This window comes from Pseudopipra pipra, chromosome 3 (assembly GCF_036250125.1).
Source record: "Pseudopipra pipra isolate bDixPip1 chromosome 3, bDixPip1.hap1, whole genome shotgun sequence".
NCBI lineage: Eukaryota > Metazoa > Chordata > Aves > Passeriformes > Pipridae > Pseudopipra > Pseudopipra pipra.
In genome coordinates this window covers 35,341,330-35,355,635 of record NC_087551.1, presented here as the reverse complement: position 1 = coordinate 35,355,635, position 14,306 = coordinate 35,341,330, and the positions used below count along the sequence as shown (strand labels likewise).

Genomic DNA, 14,306 nt, shown 5'->3' with positions numbered 1-14,306 from the left:
TTAGCTGAATTGGCTGATGTAGTGGGTGCCAGTACAAGCTATAGATCAAGTACAAAAGATTTGGCTGCTGGGGGCTTAGCTCTGTCTCCCTCCTTTTTTCAGTTGCTGTTAATCTTTTACCTTCTTACTGTGGTATTCTGGAAAACTCAATCTGAAGTTTAAGGTAGTAATCTAGACATGAGCTGAAATAATGAGTTGAAGAATGATGCACACAGGAGAAAGGATAACAAATGGCAATAATAAAGGAGCTGTGAGGACAAATGTTCTTACGGAGCAGGCGGGACATTTGAGGGTTAGGGAGAGTTGAGCGTTTTTCTTGGCATTGTGAGCTAGAGAAGACAGGGTACAGTAAGAATATATTAAATAGCATGTATGCATTATCCAGAAAGAAGAATTGGGCTTCAGAGTGGCACACACACGTATGAGTATCAGAATATTTTTCTGTCACACAGCACTGTTTTCTGGTATTGAATAAATTTAGTTTATGTTCCATTAGCGCAGTGGAATATTGCTTCAGTGATGAAGCAATAGTAATGAGGTACAGGAGGAGAAGATAACTATATGGAGAGACAACAAGATTGGGAAAAACTCCAAACCTGATGAATCAGGACAATGTGACAATGACATGCAGAAATGATAACAGACACACACACAGTTTTCTCTTAGAATGAAAAGGACAAATAAACATAAATATTAAGTTAGCAGACTTTGCATTACGGTGTAACTATATCATACAATATTTTTGTGGAACCTTTTGAACTTGGCAAGGTAGCAGTGAACTTAAGTCTATGAAGAATTGGACACCAGGTGAATAATGTGTCTGACACCCAGAAGTTTTCTCCAAGTTGTGGAAGCTATAAGTCTCCCTCTTACTGGGTATAAAATCAAGTCTTGCAATTTAGTGGATTGGGAGGGAAATTGGTTGTATCTTTCTGCTATTGAATAGCTTCTCATTTTGATTCCCAGATTCTTGTGAGACCTGTGTTAGATGAATCTCTGATCTGGTGTAGTGGTTCCAGCTATACTTTAAAGTTTTGATTCTCTCTCTGTAGGCTTCAAAACACTGTTTGGTGTTAAAACTAAGACAGTAGAAAGTCTCTGGCTTTTAAAACATAATTATCTCTGGATGACTAAACTTTTGAGTGCCTTTTATAGTCTCAGGTTTCTCCAGCAAGACTTGTCAAGCAATATGACTTGGGCATAGTATCATAGTGTCCCATGTTTACATTATTTTTTCTTTTTCTTTTTTTTTTTCCTCTCTCTTTTCTCTCTCCTCTTTTCTGTCTTCTCTCTCTGTCTCTCTCTCTCTGTCTCTCTCTCTCTGTCTCTTCTCTCTCTCTTTATCTCTTCTCCCTTTCTTTTCCCTCTTGTTTTTTTCTTTTTTTTTTCCTTTTTTTCTTTTTTCTAGTTTGCCTTTACATTTATCTGAGAATATTTTAAAGATAACTTAATGGGGGGAAAAAAGCACATGTATTAAGATCCCATCAGTGTGATGAATACATTGCAAGTCTCCAATTGCTTTTATTTTATTACTACTTACAGTAAACTGTGTAAACTGAAATCTGTCTTGCCTTCCTACATTATACAGGTACAGTCTTCTGGAGAGGACAGAATACTTGTGATGGGAGCAACAAACAGGCCTCAGGAGCTTGATGATGCTGTCCTCAGGTATCAAAATGTCTCTTACTTTTTTTGAATATAGTAATATGATGTTCATTATGAAGAACAGGTTTTGCTACTTAGTGTCTCGGTGAAGTTTTGGAATAAGTAGAAGCAAGGTGAAATTATTTAACCTCTCAGAGATGCTTTATTCTTCTGTTTTGGGATACATCTGCACAGTCATGATGGCCTTGAATTGAAACAGCAGTACCTGTTGAGATCAAGTCAGTGCTTTTTAAATTTCTTGCGTATGTGTTGCTCTTTTATTACTTGGATCTTAATGGCAAAGTGAAGGAAAAAAAATTGACTGGCGAAATCCAGTATTCCTTCTCTGAATATTGGACTTCTGATGTCCCATGCAATTACAGATCTTCCTGTAGATTTGCCTTAGGACTTTTTGCTAAAAGCAGTCATACTTTATTCTCTTTTCATTCTTGATTGAGGAAAATAGATATGTCAGCACTGTCTGTTCAAATGATTCCAAAGACTTTTTGTGTACAATGAAGAGATGCTTCATTTTGTTACTGGTAGTCACTGGTATTTCTACCTTTAGAGTGTTTCCTCTCTGGGAGGAGTCTTACAACTTGAAATAAGAGTAGGGTGACGCCAGTGGCTTGTGCATATCTTTTGTTTGGTTGTTGGTGTTGTTTTTTTTAAAATCTGTGGTTCTAAGCTTTACAATTTGATAATGGAAGTTAAATTTTTGACAGTTACCAAACCAAATGTTAGATCTGTATGTGCCAAAAGTTATGAAAGTGTGTGTTTGTGTGTATGTATATGTATGGAGGGTTTTTTGTTTGTTTTTTCTCCCAGACGATTCACCAAACGGGTATATGTATCTTTACCAAATGAAGAAGTAAGTATTGTTTTCCATTCCTATTTCTCATTTTCAGATCAATTTTAATAAAAAAATACTATAAGATATATTTATAAGCAATTAGCTTGCCCTCGTGGGTGATTACAGTTCTGTGAATTAACCTCTGGCCCAGCTTGACCATATATGCACTGTGCTTTAATTCTGGCAACTATTTTAAGTGTTTGCTTTTTGGTTTTTTAAACTCATGCTAGTAGCAAATCTGGTAGTAGCTACTCAGTATGTCTTGGTTAGTGAGGCGTTGCTTACTTACTGGCAGGCATGGACAAGTCTGAAGTGGGACTTGCAGGAGCACAGTTGGTTGGCTGGAGGAGAGTGTTTATTGCAAAAGATTAAAGTAATTTTCTTAATGTTTTTCACCTCAACAACAGATCAGGACTTTTGATGAGGATTCTTATGTGTTATTCTTGGAGTAGTTAGACCCTTGATCTTGTTATTATCCAGTCCCTGTCTCTCCTCCTGAAGAGATGATAGTGTACAGTCTAATCACAAAAGCACTAAAGGCAAGTTTAAACTGGTGAAGCACAAAAGTCAAACCGACAAACATGTAATTTTGTTCTTGCAACACAATTTTAAGTGTACCGTGAAAATGGGTTTTACATCTGATAATTGTATCTTCTTTTAGACAAGATTGATTTTACTAAAAAACCTTCTAAGTAAGCAAGGAAGTCCACTGACCCAAAAAGAGTTGGCTCAACTAGCTAGGTAAGTATTTTGTAGTTATACTGAATAAATATACTCATCAGACTGTTTTATTAATTCCTGAGGTAAATTAATTTTATTAATTACTGAGGTAAATCATCAGATAGCGACAACATGAATTACATGCATTTTGGGAAGATGGTTTCCTGTCAAGCTGTATGAAAGTGCATATATATGTATGTATGTATACACACACACCCAGTCAGGTTTCTGGTGTTGAAACATGCTCATGAGTGGTTTCCTTCAAGGAGGAGGAGGAGGCTGCTTCTCCACCCGTCCCCCAGGCAGTCCAGCTCTCCTCCCTGATGCAAACAGGCAGGACCAATTTTGCACTTGGCATGCATTTCAAATCAGAACTAACTTTTCTGTGGTGGTCCATTGCTAGGTTTGTTGAATGTATTACCAACATAGCAGAGCAAGCACTGGATAGTTTTAGATTCTTTTCACTTTCATATTTGATTGGGAAAATGTGAGTTAAATGCCCTTCCTGTTGTGAAACTGAGTTGGCTTATGTTTTTCATCATTAAGATTGACACTACGGCTTTTAGTTACCTAAATCTAATAATAGGTATGAAAGAAGTTAGACTAAAAAGCAGGTAGAGCACCTAGGGCAAGAAAGAATCAAAACAGAGTGCGAGATAGCAAAAATATACAAGTGGATGTACTTTAGTCTTTGTTCCTGTTTGTGGTAGTACACAGGACATGAGTACAGTCTTGTATGTAGCATTTGTCAGCCTCTTAGTAATATTACAAAGGTTGATGTGTAATCCAACTGAACATATTCTCTCTGTACTTGAAGGTTGCTAGCTCAGGCCTCATTTAGGCTGCAGTAATAACTAACTGGAGGACAAAGACAGTGTCTTGTATTCTAACTGCAAATTTATGAACTACATTACAAATGCAGCTTAAGTACACCTTTTTTTTAAAGGGTTTAGAGAAAATATAAAAGAGGAGGGTCCTGCCTGCTTTGTTTTCCATCTTTCTTTGTTTTGAAAGAAATAGGTATTTAACCTCCTTCGTGATTTTGTGTTCCTTTGCTCCTCTGCAACTTTTTCTATAAACTATAACAGACTTAATGATCTTCATAAGACTAAACTCTTGTTGCTGCAGCTAGCCGCTGCTCTACAAGGGTGGGGGTTTTTTTGTTTTGAATTTTTCCTTTAGGTAACCTGTACTACTACTTTTCATTTATGTTGGCATGATGTATTGGTGGCTTCCTGGTTTAGTGGAGACCTTTATTCTGCAAAGTATTTAATCGGTTAACTTGGATATTAAATACAATTCTGGAAAAGCTCCCACAGAGATTGGCTCCTTGGATTGAATATTTTTACCCCCTACCTTGTAGTTCTGAGGATTTGGATGATTTGTATGACTGCCAGTTTTATAATAAAAACAAAAAACCAAACCCCAGTAGATATCAGAATTTATCCTCCTTTCAGTTCACTTCATATCACATCATATTTAATGTGTGGTATTGGGTTCTCTCATTGTGCTGATCAGGCTGAAAGAGTACAGAACAGTTGAGGTTTGGTTTGATATTAATTTGACAAATGTTGATAAACTAGTGGTAGGGAGTTCTCATAACAGAAATAGTAAATGTGCTTGAGATTAGTTTTTATCTACAAATCCAAGCTGGTTGCTACCTTTTTGCTTTTTCTAGAATGTTATTTGGGACTTGAAGTACTTTAAATTTAATCTAGGAAAGACTTAAATATAGATCACTTAACTAAAATTCACTTCTGATTTATTTACTTGAAAAATAACATCAAAGTAATACTACTTCTGAGTAGGTAACATTTTAATTACCTGCAATTATATTTATACAGTTTAAAGCAGGTGTTTATTTTTTTCTTTTCTCCTCCTTTCCCCCACTTTTTACTTTAACAAAGAATGACAGATGGATACTCTGGAAGTGACCTAACTGCATTAGCAAAGGATGCAGCCCTGGGCCCCATTCGAGGTAAGCTGTATATATTTTTATTTATGTTTTGAACAACTTATTGCCCTGACATTAGAGATATTTTCTTACATCTTTATAATTCTTAAACTTCTGAAATTAAACTTTTCACATTGGATTTTAGTCTAGTTTTCATAATAGCATCTTTATAAGACTTCCCTTACACAAAACTCTTCAGTATCTCACCATGTGAAACAGACCATTCTTGTCTCTTAGGAGGAAAGCAGGGTGAAGTGTTTCTTGAAGGTTTATGGGACTTTTAACTAGTATGTCTTTCTGAGGTTGGTGTCAGTTCTATCTAAATTATTACTTGAATAGCAGTCTCTGATTGCATTATTTGTCTTGATTAAGGGCGCAAATCTCTTTCAACTTTAAAGGAAGGAAAACTGAAACAAGCAATTTTGTGAGGTTCTTTTTACATACAGTTTGAATGGCATAGCTGCTTTTATTTTTCAGTCTTCTTAAAGTGGAATTGTGATCCAGATGATAGTTGTGACTCAAATAGAGTTTTAAGTATTTGTTCTTCATCTGACATTTCCAACTTTGAAAAAAACAATTTTAATGCGGATGGGTTTGTCCAACATTCCCTCTCTGTGTTCTCTCTGTTCCACTAGCTAGTTATTATGTGTCCAGTAGCCACATCTGAAGGGGCTGATTTTGTTTAGTGGAGATCAGTAGTGGGGCTTTTTTGAAGAAAAGATTGTGAAGATTTGATATTAGCTTTCTGTTTGCAGCCATTGCATCCTACCCGACAGAAAGGTACTAAAGGCAGGCAGAGCAGAAGGATTCTGTAATATCAGTTCTGTAATATTATGTGTTATTGCAACCCTCTTAAATCATAGCTGGGGAGGAGAGGTCTGTGCATGTTTTGTGGGTGTGTTTGTTTTCTTATTCTTTTAATTTAGTCAAAAATCCTATAGCATGCAGTTTTGCCAGTGCACTATCTTTTTGAAAGCAGCTGTTGGAAAGTAATGTTTTCTACACATTTTCTTTCAGCTGTTGAGATTGTAAGGTACATCTTCCAAAATCCTGCATAATAACTGGAAACAGAATTGCATTAAATGGCTCTTATAAGAGACATCATATCTCCTAAGAATTTGAATATATTTATTTAGAGTGGTGGAATTAATAGTGTATGCATTTAGGTATGCAGGCTTTACTTTGCTGATAACTCACTTCACACTAAAGTCCATTTTGAGAAGAGACCATGAAATGTTTTGCTACGTCTTTCTTCCACCTGCTCCTGGCTTCCATATAAAACAATTTATTTTTTAAATGTTTTTCAATGTCAGCCTTGCCAGTCCTGCCTAGATTAATTTTCTTGCACCCTCAGAGCAAAATGTTTGCTGTAATATGTTGATACCATAACAGCATTGCAAGTAAAGGAGAAAAAAAAAACGGTAAAATGGTGAATGATATGGGAAGGATTAGATCCCACAAGGGCAGCATAGGGCAGGACACACTCTAGTATGCCCTGCCTGATTTTATTTGTGTTCTTGGCTGACTGTTTCCTGAAACTGAGTAGGGAGTAGGGCAGTTCTGGGTACCAGGAATGATAGGGGGGAAGGTAAGCTCTGTTAGCTCATGTGCTGTTTCCCATACTTTAGGAAGAAGGAGTAATTCTGCTACTGCTTTGTACTGCATCTGCAGTGGCTGAGTGGGGGAGCAGCCTGGTTGGGGAGCTGATAAATGGGGAAGAAGGAGTCAAAAACACCATGTACCTTTCTGTACAGGAGATTATGTTGAGGCAGAAAGGTATAATATTTACCTGCAGGGTTTTTTTCCAGATTAAAAGTGCTTTTAACATGTTTTATTTGTCAGAAGTGATGAAAGTTGTTCTTACGAAACTCACTGATCTTTTATTTTTACAGAATTAAAACCTGAACAGGTGAAGAACATGTCTGCCAGTGAGGTAAGCTGTACCAGCAGCTGTGTTTTCATGTTTTCACCTCTGAATAAAAGTGCATGCTCACTAGAAACTTTTAAGATCCCTTTTTTTTTTTACACATAGTATCATACAAAATACCTAAGATAATTTTGGGGATTATTCTCATTTTTGATCACTTCTTCATTAAAGAAAATTCTGTAGAAATAGTGATTGAATACAAGATTTGTCCTCAGATGTTTGAGGACATCTGTGTTGTTTGTTGGTTATCAGGCTTAAGAGCATCTCTTTTTCTGATAGCAAGTCTTTATTGATATCCATTTCAACTGACTGTCCTGTCTTTTCCTTCACACTGAACTGCAGTGTCTGTTACCTGTTAGATGCTGTCAGAGGCCTGGCTTTTATTTTCTCACAGTGTTACTCCCCCAGAACATTCTCAGAAGTATTATGTCAAATTGTTTCTACTCACTCCACCCCATATGTTCATAAAGCAGGTTAACTTAAGGAGAAGAGTGATTTTAGAACAGATTTGTATGTGTATATGTATAATACTTACATTCATTCACATGGAATGTGAACATCATAAAGAAAAATAATTAAGCTTGTGACCATCGGTAAACATCAAAAGAAAAGGTAGAGGTTGGTCCTGTGTACTAAAGTTTCTGTTGAAGTGTGTGTGCAAATCACAATTAAGTAGAGAAAAATGCAGCAAAACTTAATTTCTCAGTTGCTTTTTGTGTTTGGCTTGAGGTCGCAGCTAAGGCTATGAAAAGCAGAAAGGATTTGTTGCAAGAACTTGACAACATCTGTGTTAATTTGTTGTGCTGCCCTCATATGTAGGAGCTCACATCACCTGGTCAAACAGGGAGTAATATCACAGTCTCATGAGCTATTAAATAATAAGACAGATGTTACTATTACCCAGGGAAATAAAATGGTAAATGCTGGTAGTCTTAAATTACAAGACTCTTGCACCAGGTCATAGAATCATAGAACACTCCAGGTTGGAAGGGGCCTTTAAAGACCTTCTGGTCCAACTTTTTGTGGGAAAGAGAATCCAGATGAGATTATTTAGCACCCTGTCCAATCACATCTTCAGAACCTCCAGCAGTGGGGACTCTGCCACATCCCTGGGGAGGCTGTTCCAGTGAATGACTCTTCTCACTGTAAAAATTTCTGTCTTACATCAAGATGCTTTGTTAGAAGTGAATACTAAAGTACTTGTTGAACAAACCAAAGTACATAGACCATTTATGATCCTGATGTCTTTCATTTTCTGTTTAGATGAGAAATATCAAACTATCAGATTTCACTGAGTCTTTGAAGAAGATAAAGCGCAGTTTGAGCCCTCAGACGCTGGAAGCATATATTCGCTGGAACAAGGACTTTGGAGATACCACAGTGTGAAACACTACTTGATGTGAAACAAAGTGCTGCCTGGCAAGCAGTTGGTGCAGACTACTGGGAAGCAGCCAGAGTTTACAGGACTTTACAGATATTTAAGTATCTGCATTGAAACTTGAGATTAAGAAAAAATTATACGATGTGAAATGTTTTCATCGAAGCCTCCTTGCCATTTAGTGAGGATTTACACACTGTAAGTAAGAGCACAATAGGACTTGAGATAAGATTCCTAGCAATCTGATTATGGTTTGAACAATAATATATGTATATGGTTTCAGTTGCAAGGCTCTGATGATGTTGATCATTGGAAGACCTTTTCCCTATGTTGTGTGTGTGACTTTTTGTTTTTAATTTTACCATGACATTGGTGAACAATTAACATGGAACAGTGATGTTCAATTGGAGGTTTGTAAACTTTGGTTCAGTTTTTGACTTTTTTATCCTTAATGTGCCAAATAAAACAATTTCCCTGTGCAGATAGAAAGAACAGCATTGGGGAATTATGATTATTAAAATGTAAAAAGCAGCTGGTCTGTTATTATTTGTCTTTTTGTTTCATTGTAATGTGACTGTATTGTTCACAGAACAGTTTTAAAGAAGACCTTTGATAGCAGAACAGCAAAACCACCCAACCCTTTAAAACCAATTCAAACTGTCTTTAAAGAAAAAAAACTAAATAAAAGAATAGACTAAGATATTCATTTACTGGCAGTATTTTCTCTTAATGCATTTTGTAACGCTTCCATTGGTAGAATGTTAGCTTATGCTTATAGTGTACAACTTGAGCCCAGCTGATGTTTGAGAGAGTGATGCTAATTGTCAGATTTCAGAAATGATGTGTTTCTACTCTGTATTTGGTCTGTTTATGATAATTGAAAGTAAAATTTCCATTGTGATAATTTTTTTAATCTCCACATGTAAGCATTAAAATATGAGGCTACATGTTTAATACATGGCACACCTTAATGTTTTTATAGCTTTCATATGTTTAGGTTTATATATTAAAGTATGAAACACTCAACTGATCTGCTTTTTTAAAGAGAAACTGCATCTTTGTACAAATACTTGTTTTTATTATATAAATGACAAGCTATTAAAAAAACAAACTCTGAAGTGATAGCGTTTAAATACTGTAATAAAGGAAAGCATCTTTGCCTTTACTTCTAAAGGCCCAACATCTTGTTTACAAATTCTACATGGATTAAACACAGATATTTGCAAGGCAGAACACTAGTTCCTTGTTAAAGCAGGTTTGTGGGTTGTTTTTTGTTTGGTTGATTTTGGGTTTTTCTACAACTCTCAATAGTGATATTACAAAAATGCATATTGTTTACTGTTGTTTTAATTAAAATGAATTACAAGTGTTCTTTGCTTTTGGTCTTAACAGAAAATTTGTTTTTAATTTTTCATTTAACTTATTTTTTGGAACTGCGCACCTAAAAGTTGACTTTAAATAATATATTATATGTATATATGAAAAAAACCCTAGCTGATAGATGCAGTATTAGTAGAGGACTCTGTGCTCACTGTGTGGTATTGAGTACTAAATAAGCAGAAATTGTTGAACTTCTGAAATGCACAATGCAATATGTTTGGGATTCTGTTTTTGGTTTTTTTTAACCAGAGATGCTTTTAACTGATCTTAAGGTTAAAAGCAATCAAATGAGAGAAGATTGTGTTACACTAGTATGCCTTTTGAAGTAGTCTAACCAAACCACTTCTAGCCTTCTAAGAATAGGACTCTCTCAAATGTATGTCTGACATGAATGAAACATGTGACTTCTGATCCCCTGATTCACTTTTCTGGAGAACTGAGAAATGCTAAAAGATTTTGGACTCTTAAATCTCATGTCTTGCTTTGCCTTAGTTCTGCCTTCAGTAGACTATCTGTGTTGTTGGAGATTCCTGGCTGACTTGATCCACACTTATAATAGACTTCATAGTGCTAAGCATGACTCTTACTATTGTATTAGCGTCTGCCAAATAGCTACAGCTAAGAAAGACCCTTGGTTGTTCTATTCCTAAAGCTTTTGTAACCTTTCCTTGAGATCCTTTGCAAATGAGAACTTTGACAGCTACTTTGGTTTTGAGTGTTCCTAAATGATTGTTACAAACCTCTTGTTTTCCTCCACTTAATTTTGAGGGATATACTGGTTATTTATTTCAAATACATACTTATTGGCATGTGATGGGTACCTGAAATGTTGAGGTAGAAGCTCCCATCTGCTAAAGTAGCACCACTATGCAGCACAAAGGGTCAGAATCACAAGCTGCTACTTCAGAAAGAAAAGCCCTTTCACTGCTTTGTGCAACCAGTTCAGGTCAAGAGAGTCTGTGCACTACTTTTTGGTTGTCTATTATGACCTGATTTCTGCTTAATGGGTAAACTACAGCTCTATAAATTAGTGCTGGAACACAGTAAAAAGAACAAAACTTTGTTCTGTAACATCAAATTGCTCCACAGCTGCTGGATTCTTAGCCCATGACCAAGTGCTGTTTAGTTCATAAATCTCCTTTAAATGTCTTGTCTTACGCTATTTTCTGAATAGTGTCTTTTAAGAATAATTCTGTTCCTCTTAAGGCATTATCTTGCATCTTCTTTCTCGTTTTACATGTCCCATCTCAGTGATTTTGTCTTTGTGTTGGATTAACTGTGTATAAGAGCAGATCTGAGTAAAACAACCAACAAAAAAAACTACTAAACACCCCTCTCCCCCCATACCCCCCGCCCAAACCTCAAATTACCTGTATTTCCCAAGTCTGTAGTACATATATAGAACTTTGCATCTATATTTTCCATAAAATCAAGTTCTGTTCTAATACAGTATCTTGAATTCAGATACACAGGACAGCAGCTTGGGTGCTTTTAACCTTTGCAAAGACTAGTATTACATTAGCTGTCTAAACTGTCTTTTCCTTTTTTTTTTCTTTTTTTTTTGGTGAATCTGCCTACTGCTAATGAGTGACTTGACCCACTTTTTTGAGGTGATTAGGAAGCAGCTTGTCTGGCTTTCTGCAACTGTGTTTTACTGACCTTAAGTGTAGCAGTTACTGGAGGGAGAAAAAAAAGCCCCAACCAATCCAAGCTCCTAGTGTTTTTTAGCAACTTTCTTTATACATCTTTCTCCTTCTATTAAACAGGTTCCTGCTTTTATTAAGGAGGAGCAGCACCTTTTGTCTTTCTCCATGTTGGAAGAATAATGTCTCCTCAGACTGCAGGTTGCTACTTTTATTGGCATAACAGGAGGGAAAAACTCAAGCACTGTAGAATGCTCTTTCTACTTAAAATGACAATTCTTTGTGTTATGATGTCCCCATTACTAATGTTGACTTTTCTGTAGACTACACCAAACAACCAGGTTGTGTCCTTATGGCTAAGACAAACCAACACAGAATATTAAATTAGGGTATTTATGCACATATAAGTCTCTCTGTCCTGTTAATTTCTTAGACTTTACAGGGTTTAGTGTATTAGAAATAGGCATTCTGTTCCTGAGACATTTACCTGACTCTACTTTGGACAGTCAGTTGCTAATATAGTTCTGTTGAATATGGCCCTGCAACTTACTTTAAGTACATAATAAACGTGATAGTAACACTTTAAAATGGAGAAGAATGGGATCTCTAAACTGACGAGTGTTGTCACTGCATTAATTAGAGGCCATTGCTGGTTTCACTGTTAGATTCTCTCAAATGTTTTTAAAATGACAGTTTTTATACATATAACTCAATTAACCTTACCTTCTGGTGTAGAATAAATAGTATTTTTTCTATTCTAAACAAACGGGTTTAGAATAAATTGCTTGGCATTGCTGTCAAGTCCATCTTGTGAAATTTAAGTGCTTTTTGCTGGGAATATTGAAGTCAGATATGCTGGCAGATTTAACTGAGACATCTGTTCTGCAACTGGAAAGCAGCATGCTCCTTAGAGTTTCCTTAATCACCTATGGTGAGACTTCATGCCCTAGATTTTCACAGTGTTTTCCTACCCAAGACATGGATAATGCATAGCTGTGCCTAAGACCTGCTTCTCCAACTACTCCAGCGCTTCAGTGATGCTTCTGCATGTGGCAGCTTTGGGAGGTGTCCAGCCCTACTGCATCTTAAGCTGATTTTCATCCATTGTCTGTGGCAGCCTCAAGCTTTTGTGATGTTTTTAGTTGTTGGGGACTTCTACCAGATATCGAAAATGGAATGAAGAGTAGCAAGCAGGTAGTGAACGCAAGTAATTATCTCAGTCATTGTGCTAATTACAGGCAGTTACATTATTATTTTCTCTTGAGCTGCTGTTTAGCGTTGAAGAATGTTGTCTTACCGACCTGTGTGTATTTTCATGTTAAGGATGATCTGCAGACATCCTAAGAAATGAACAATTGATGAGTTATTTTATTCTAGAATCTTTTTCTTTCATTATAATTTTCAATATTTTTTCTTATAAATATTGTAACTATAGTTCCACAGGACAAGGAAGTTAAGCTGTCACTTCCAGAAAATACAAAATCATTTTGTGAAGTATGGGGAAATGTGTATTCTGTTTTTCCTTTGTTAACTGTCTTATAGTGGAAACTTCTTACCTTGTCAATAACTACCTCCTGAGTTTGGCAATAATTGACAAGATATACACTCCTCCAATGGATTCAATATATTGGCTAAACACTTCTTCAGAGGCTGATCTTTTGATTTGCAAATGTTTGACGTTATTTCTGGAAACTATGGTGATCAACCTTGTTTTGCTGTAAGACTTTCCTTGCCTTCATGAGATGCACTTCTTAAAATCCTTTCTTCGGAGAAGTGGCTTTGAGGATAAAAGGTCAGCGTTCTTTGTAGTTGGTTAATACAGGCATGTTCTCAAAGATGCCAGGAGTAGCCTTTCAGGCAGGTTTTTTTACCATTAGAAGTGGGGAATAAAGTACTTTATCTAACAGTCGCACACCCATCAAAGGGACTGGGAACACAGAAACCGTTTATACCACATGATTCAAATTTTTACTCATGTGAAGGGCTAGTCAGTATTTTTCAGAAATATGTATTAAAGTGACAAAAACCAAAGGTGGAGACAAAACAGCATACCCCACCCCCATTAAGTATATTGGATGACTCCAGTCTGGGATGGGGTTAATATTTGTATTTTGTTGTTTTGAAGCACTTTTATTTTATTGTTCTTTTAAGAATGTTTTCTGAAATGTTGGAACACCATTTTACTAATAAGCAGTGTAAAAAAGCATGATGAGCAGTCACATAGCTTTAGCTTCACAATAAAATGTTGCATTTGTCCTGTTCTTACTGTTTTCTTGTCTGTTTTTCAGATAAAATGTCCCAAACTAAGAGCATTTTCATTAAACCTGAAGCCCATTAAATTGCTGCTGGTTTTAAAAAAAAAAATTAAAAAATCAGATGTCGTATACCAGATGATGGAACAATAAATGTGTAAATAAATCAATTTCTAAAGGACTTAACTCAGGTTCTTAAAACTAATGTAAACAGAAGTGCTACTTCCTAAATAAATGTGCTGAACTTGAAAGTGTGTGCTTATCCTAGTCTTGCCTAGATCGTAGTAAAAACCAGGAGGTTTCACATAACTGATTCTAGTGGTCATGGTGAAGTCCTGAAAAATTTGGAGCCAATTTTCTTGGCTTCAAAATGACACCTTTTCTTTTGCTTGGGTGAGAGTGCTGCTGTTAATTTTGAGTTAACAATCTAAATTCTACACTTATCCCCATTTCCTTACTGCTTGTAATTCCACAGTCTTGAGGCTGTGTCTGGACTGCTAGGAACTACTGGGGTGTTACATTTTTACATCCCAAAGATAAGATGAATCAAACTTT

The 14,306-nt window shown here is 36.1% G+C and overlaps 1 protein-coding gene across 5 annotated transcripts in view; it reads left to right on the top strand.

Moving 5' to 3' along the window:
- The window catches only part of SPAST (spastin), a 39,335-nt gene extending 25,575 nt beyond the window's left edge, over positions 1-13,760 (top strand). For all 5 annotated transcript variants that reach the window (XM_064648607.1, XM_064648610.1, XM_064648609.1 and 2 more), the window contains 6 exons: positions 1,589-1,668; positions 2,473-2,515; positions 3,159-3,238; positions 5,125-5,195; positions 7,064-7,104; positions 8,362-13,760. In XM_064648607.1, the coding sequence (XP_064504677.1) occupies positions 1,589-1,668; positions 2,473-2,515; positions 3,159-3,238; positions 5,125-5,195; positions 7,064-7,104; positions 8,362-8,484 (438 nt within the window). In that variant the 3' untranslated portion in view covers positions 8,485-13,760. The remainder of the gene's footprint in view (positions 1-1,588; positions 1,669-2,472; positions 2,516-3,158; positions 3,239-5,124; positions 5,196-7,063; positions 7,105-8,361) is intronic.
- Positions 13,761-14,306: the final 546 nt, after the last annotated feature.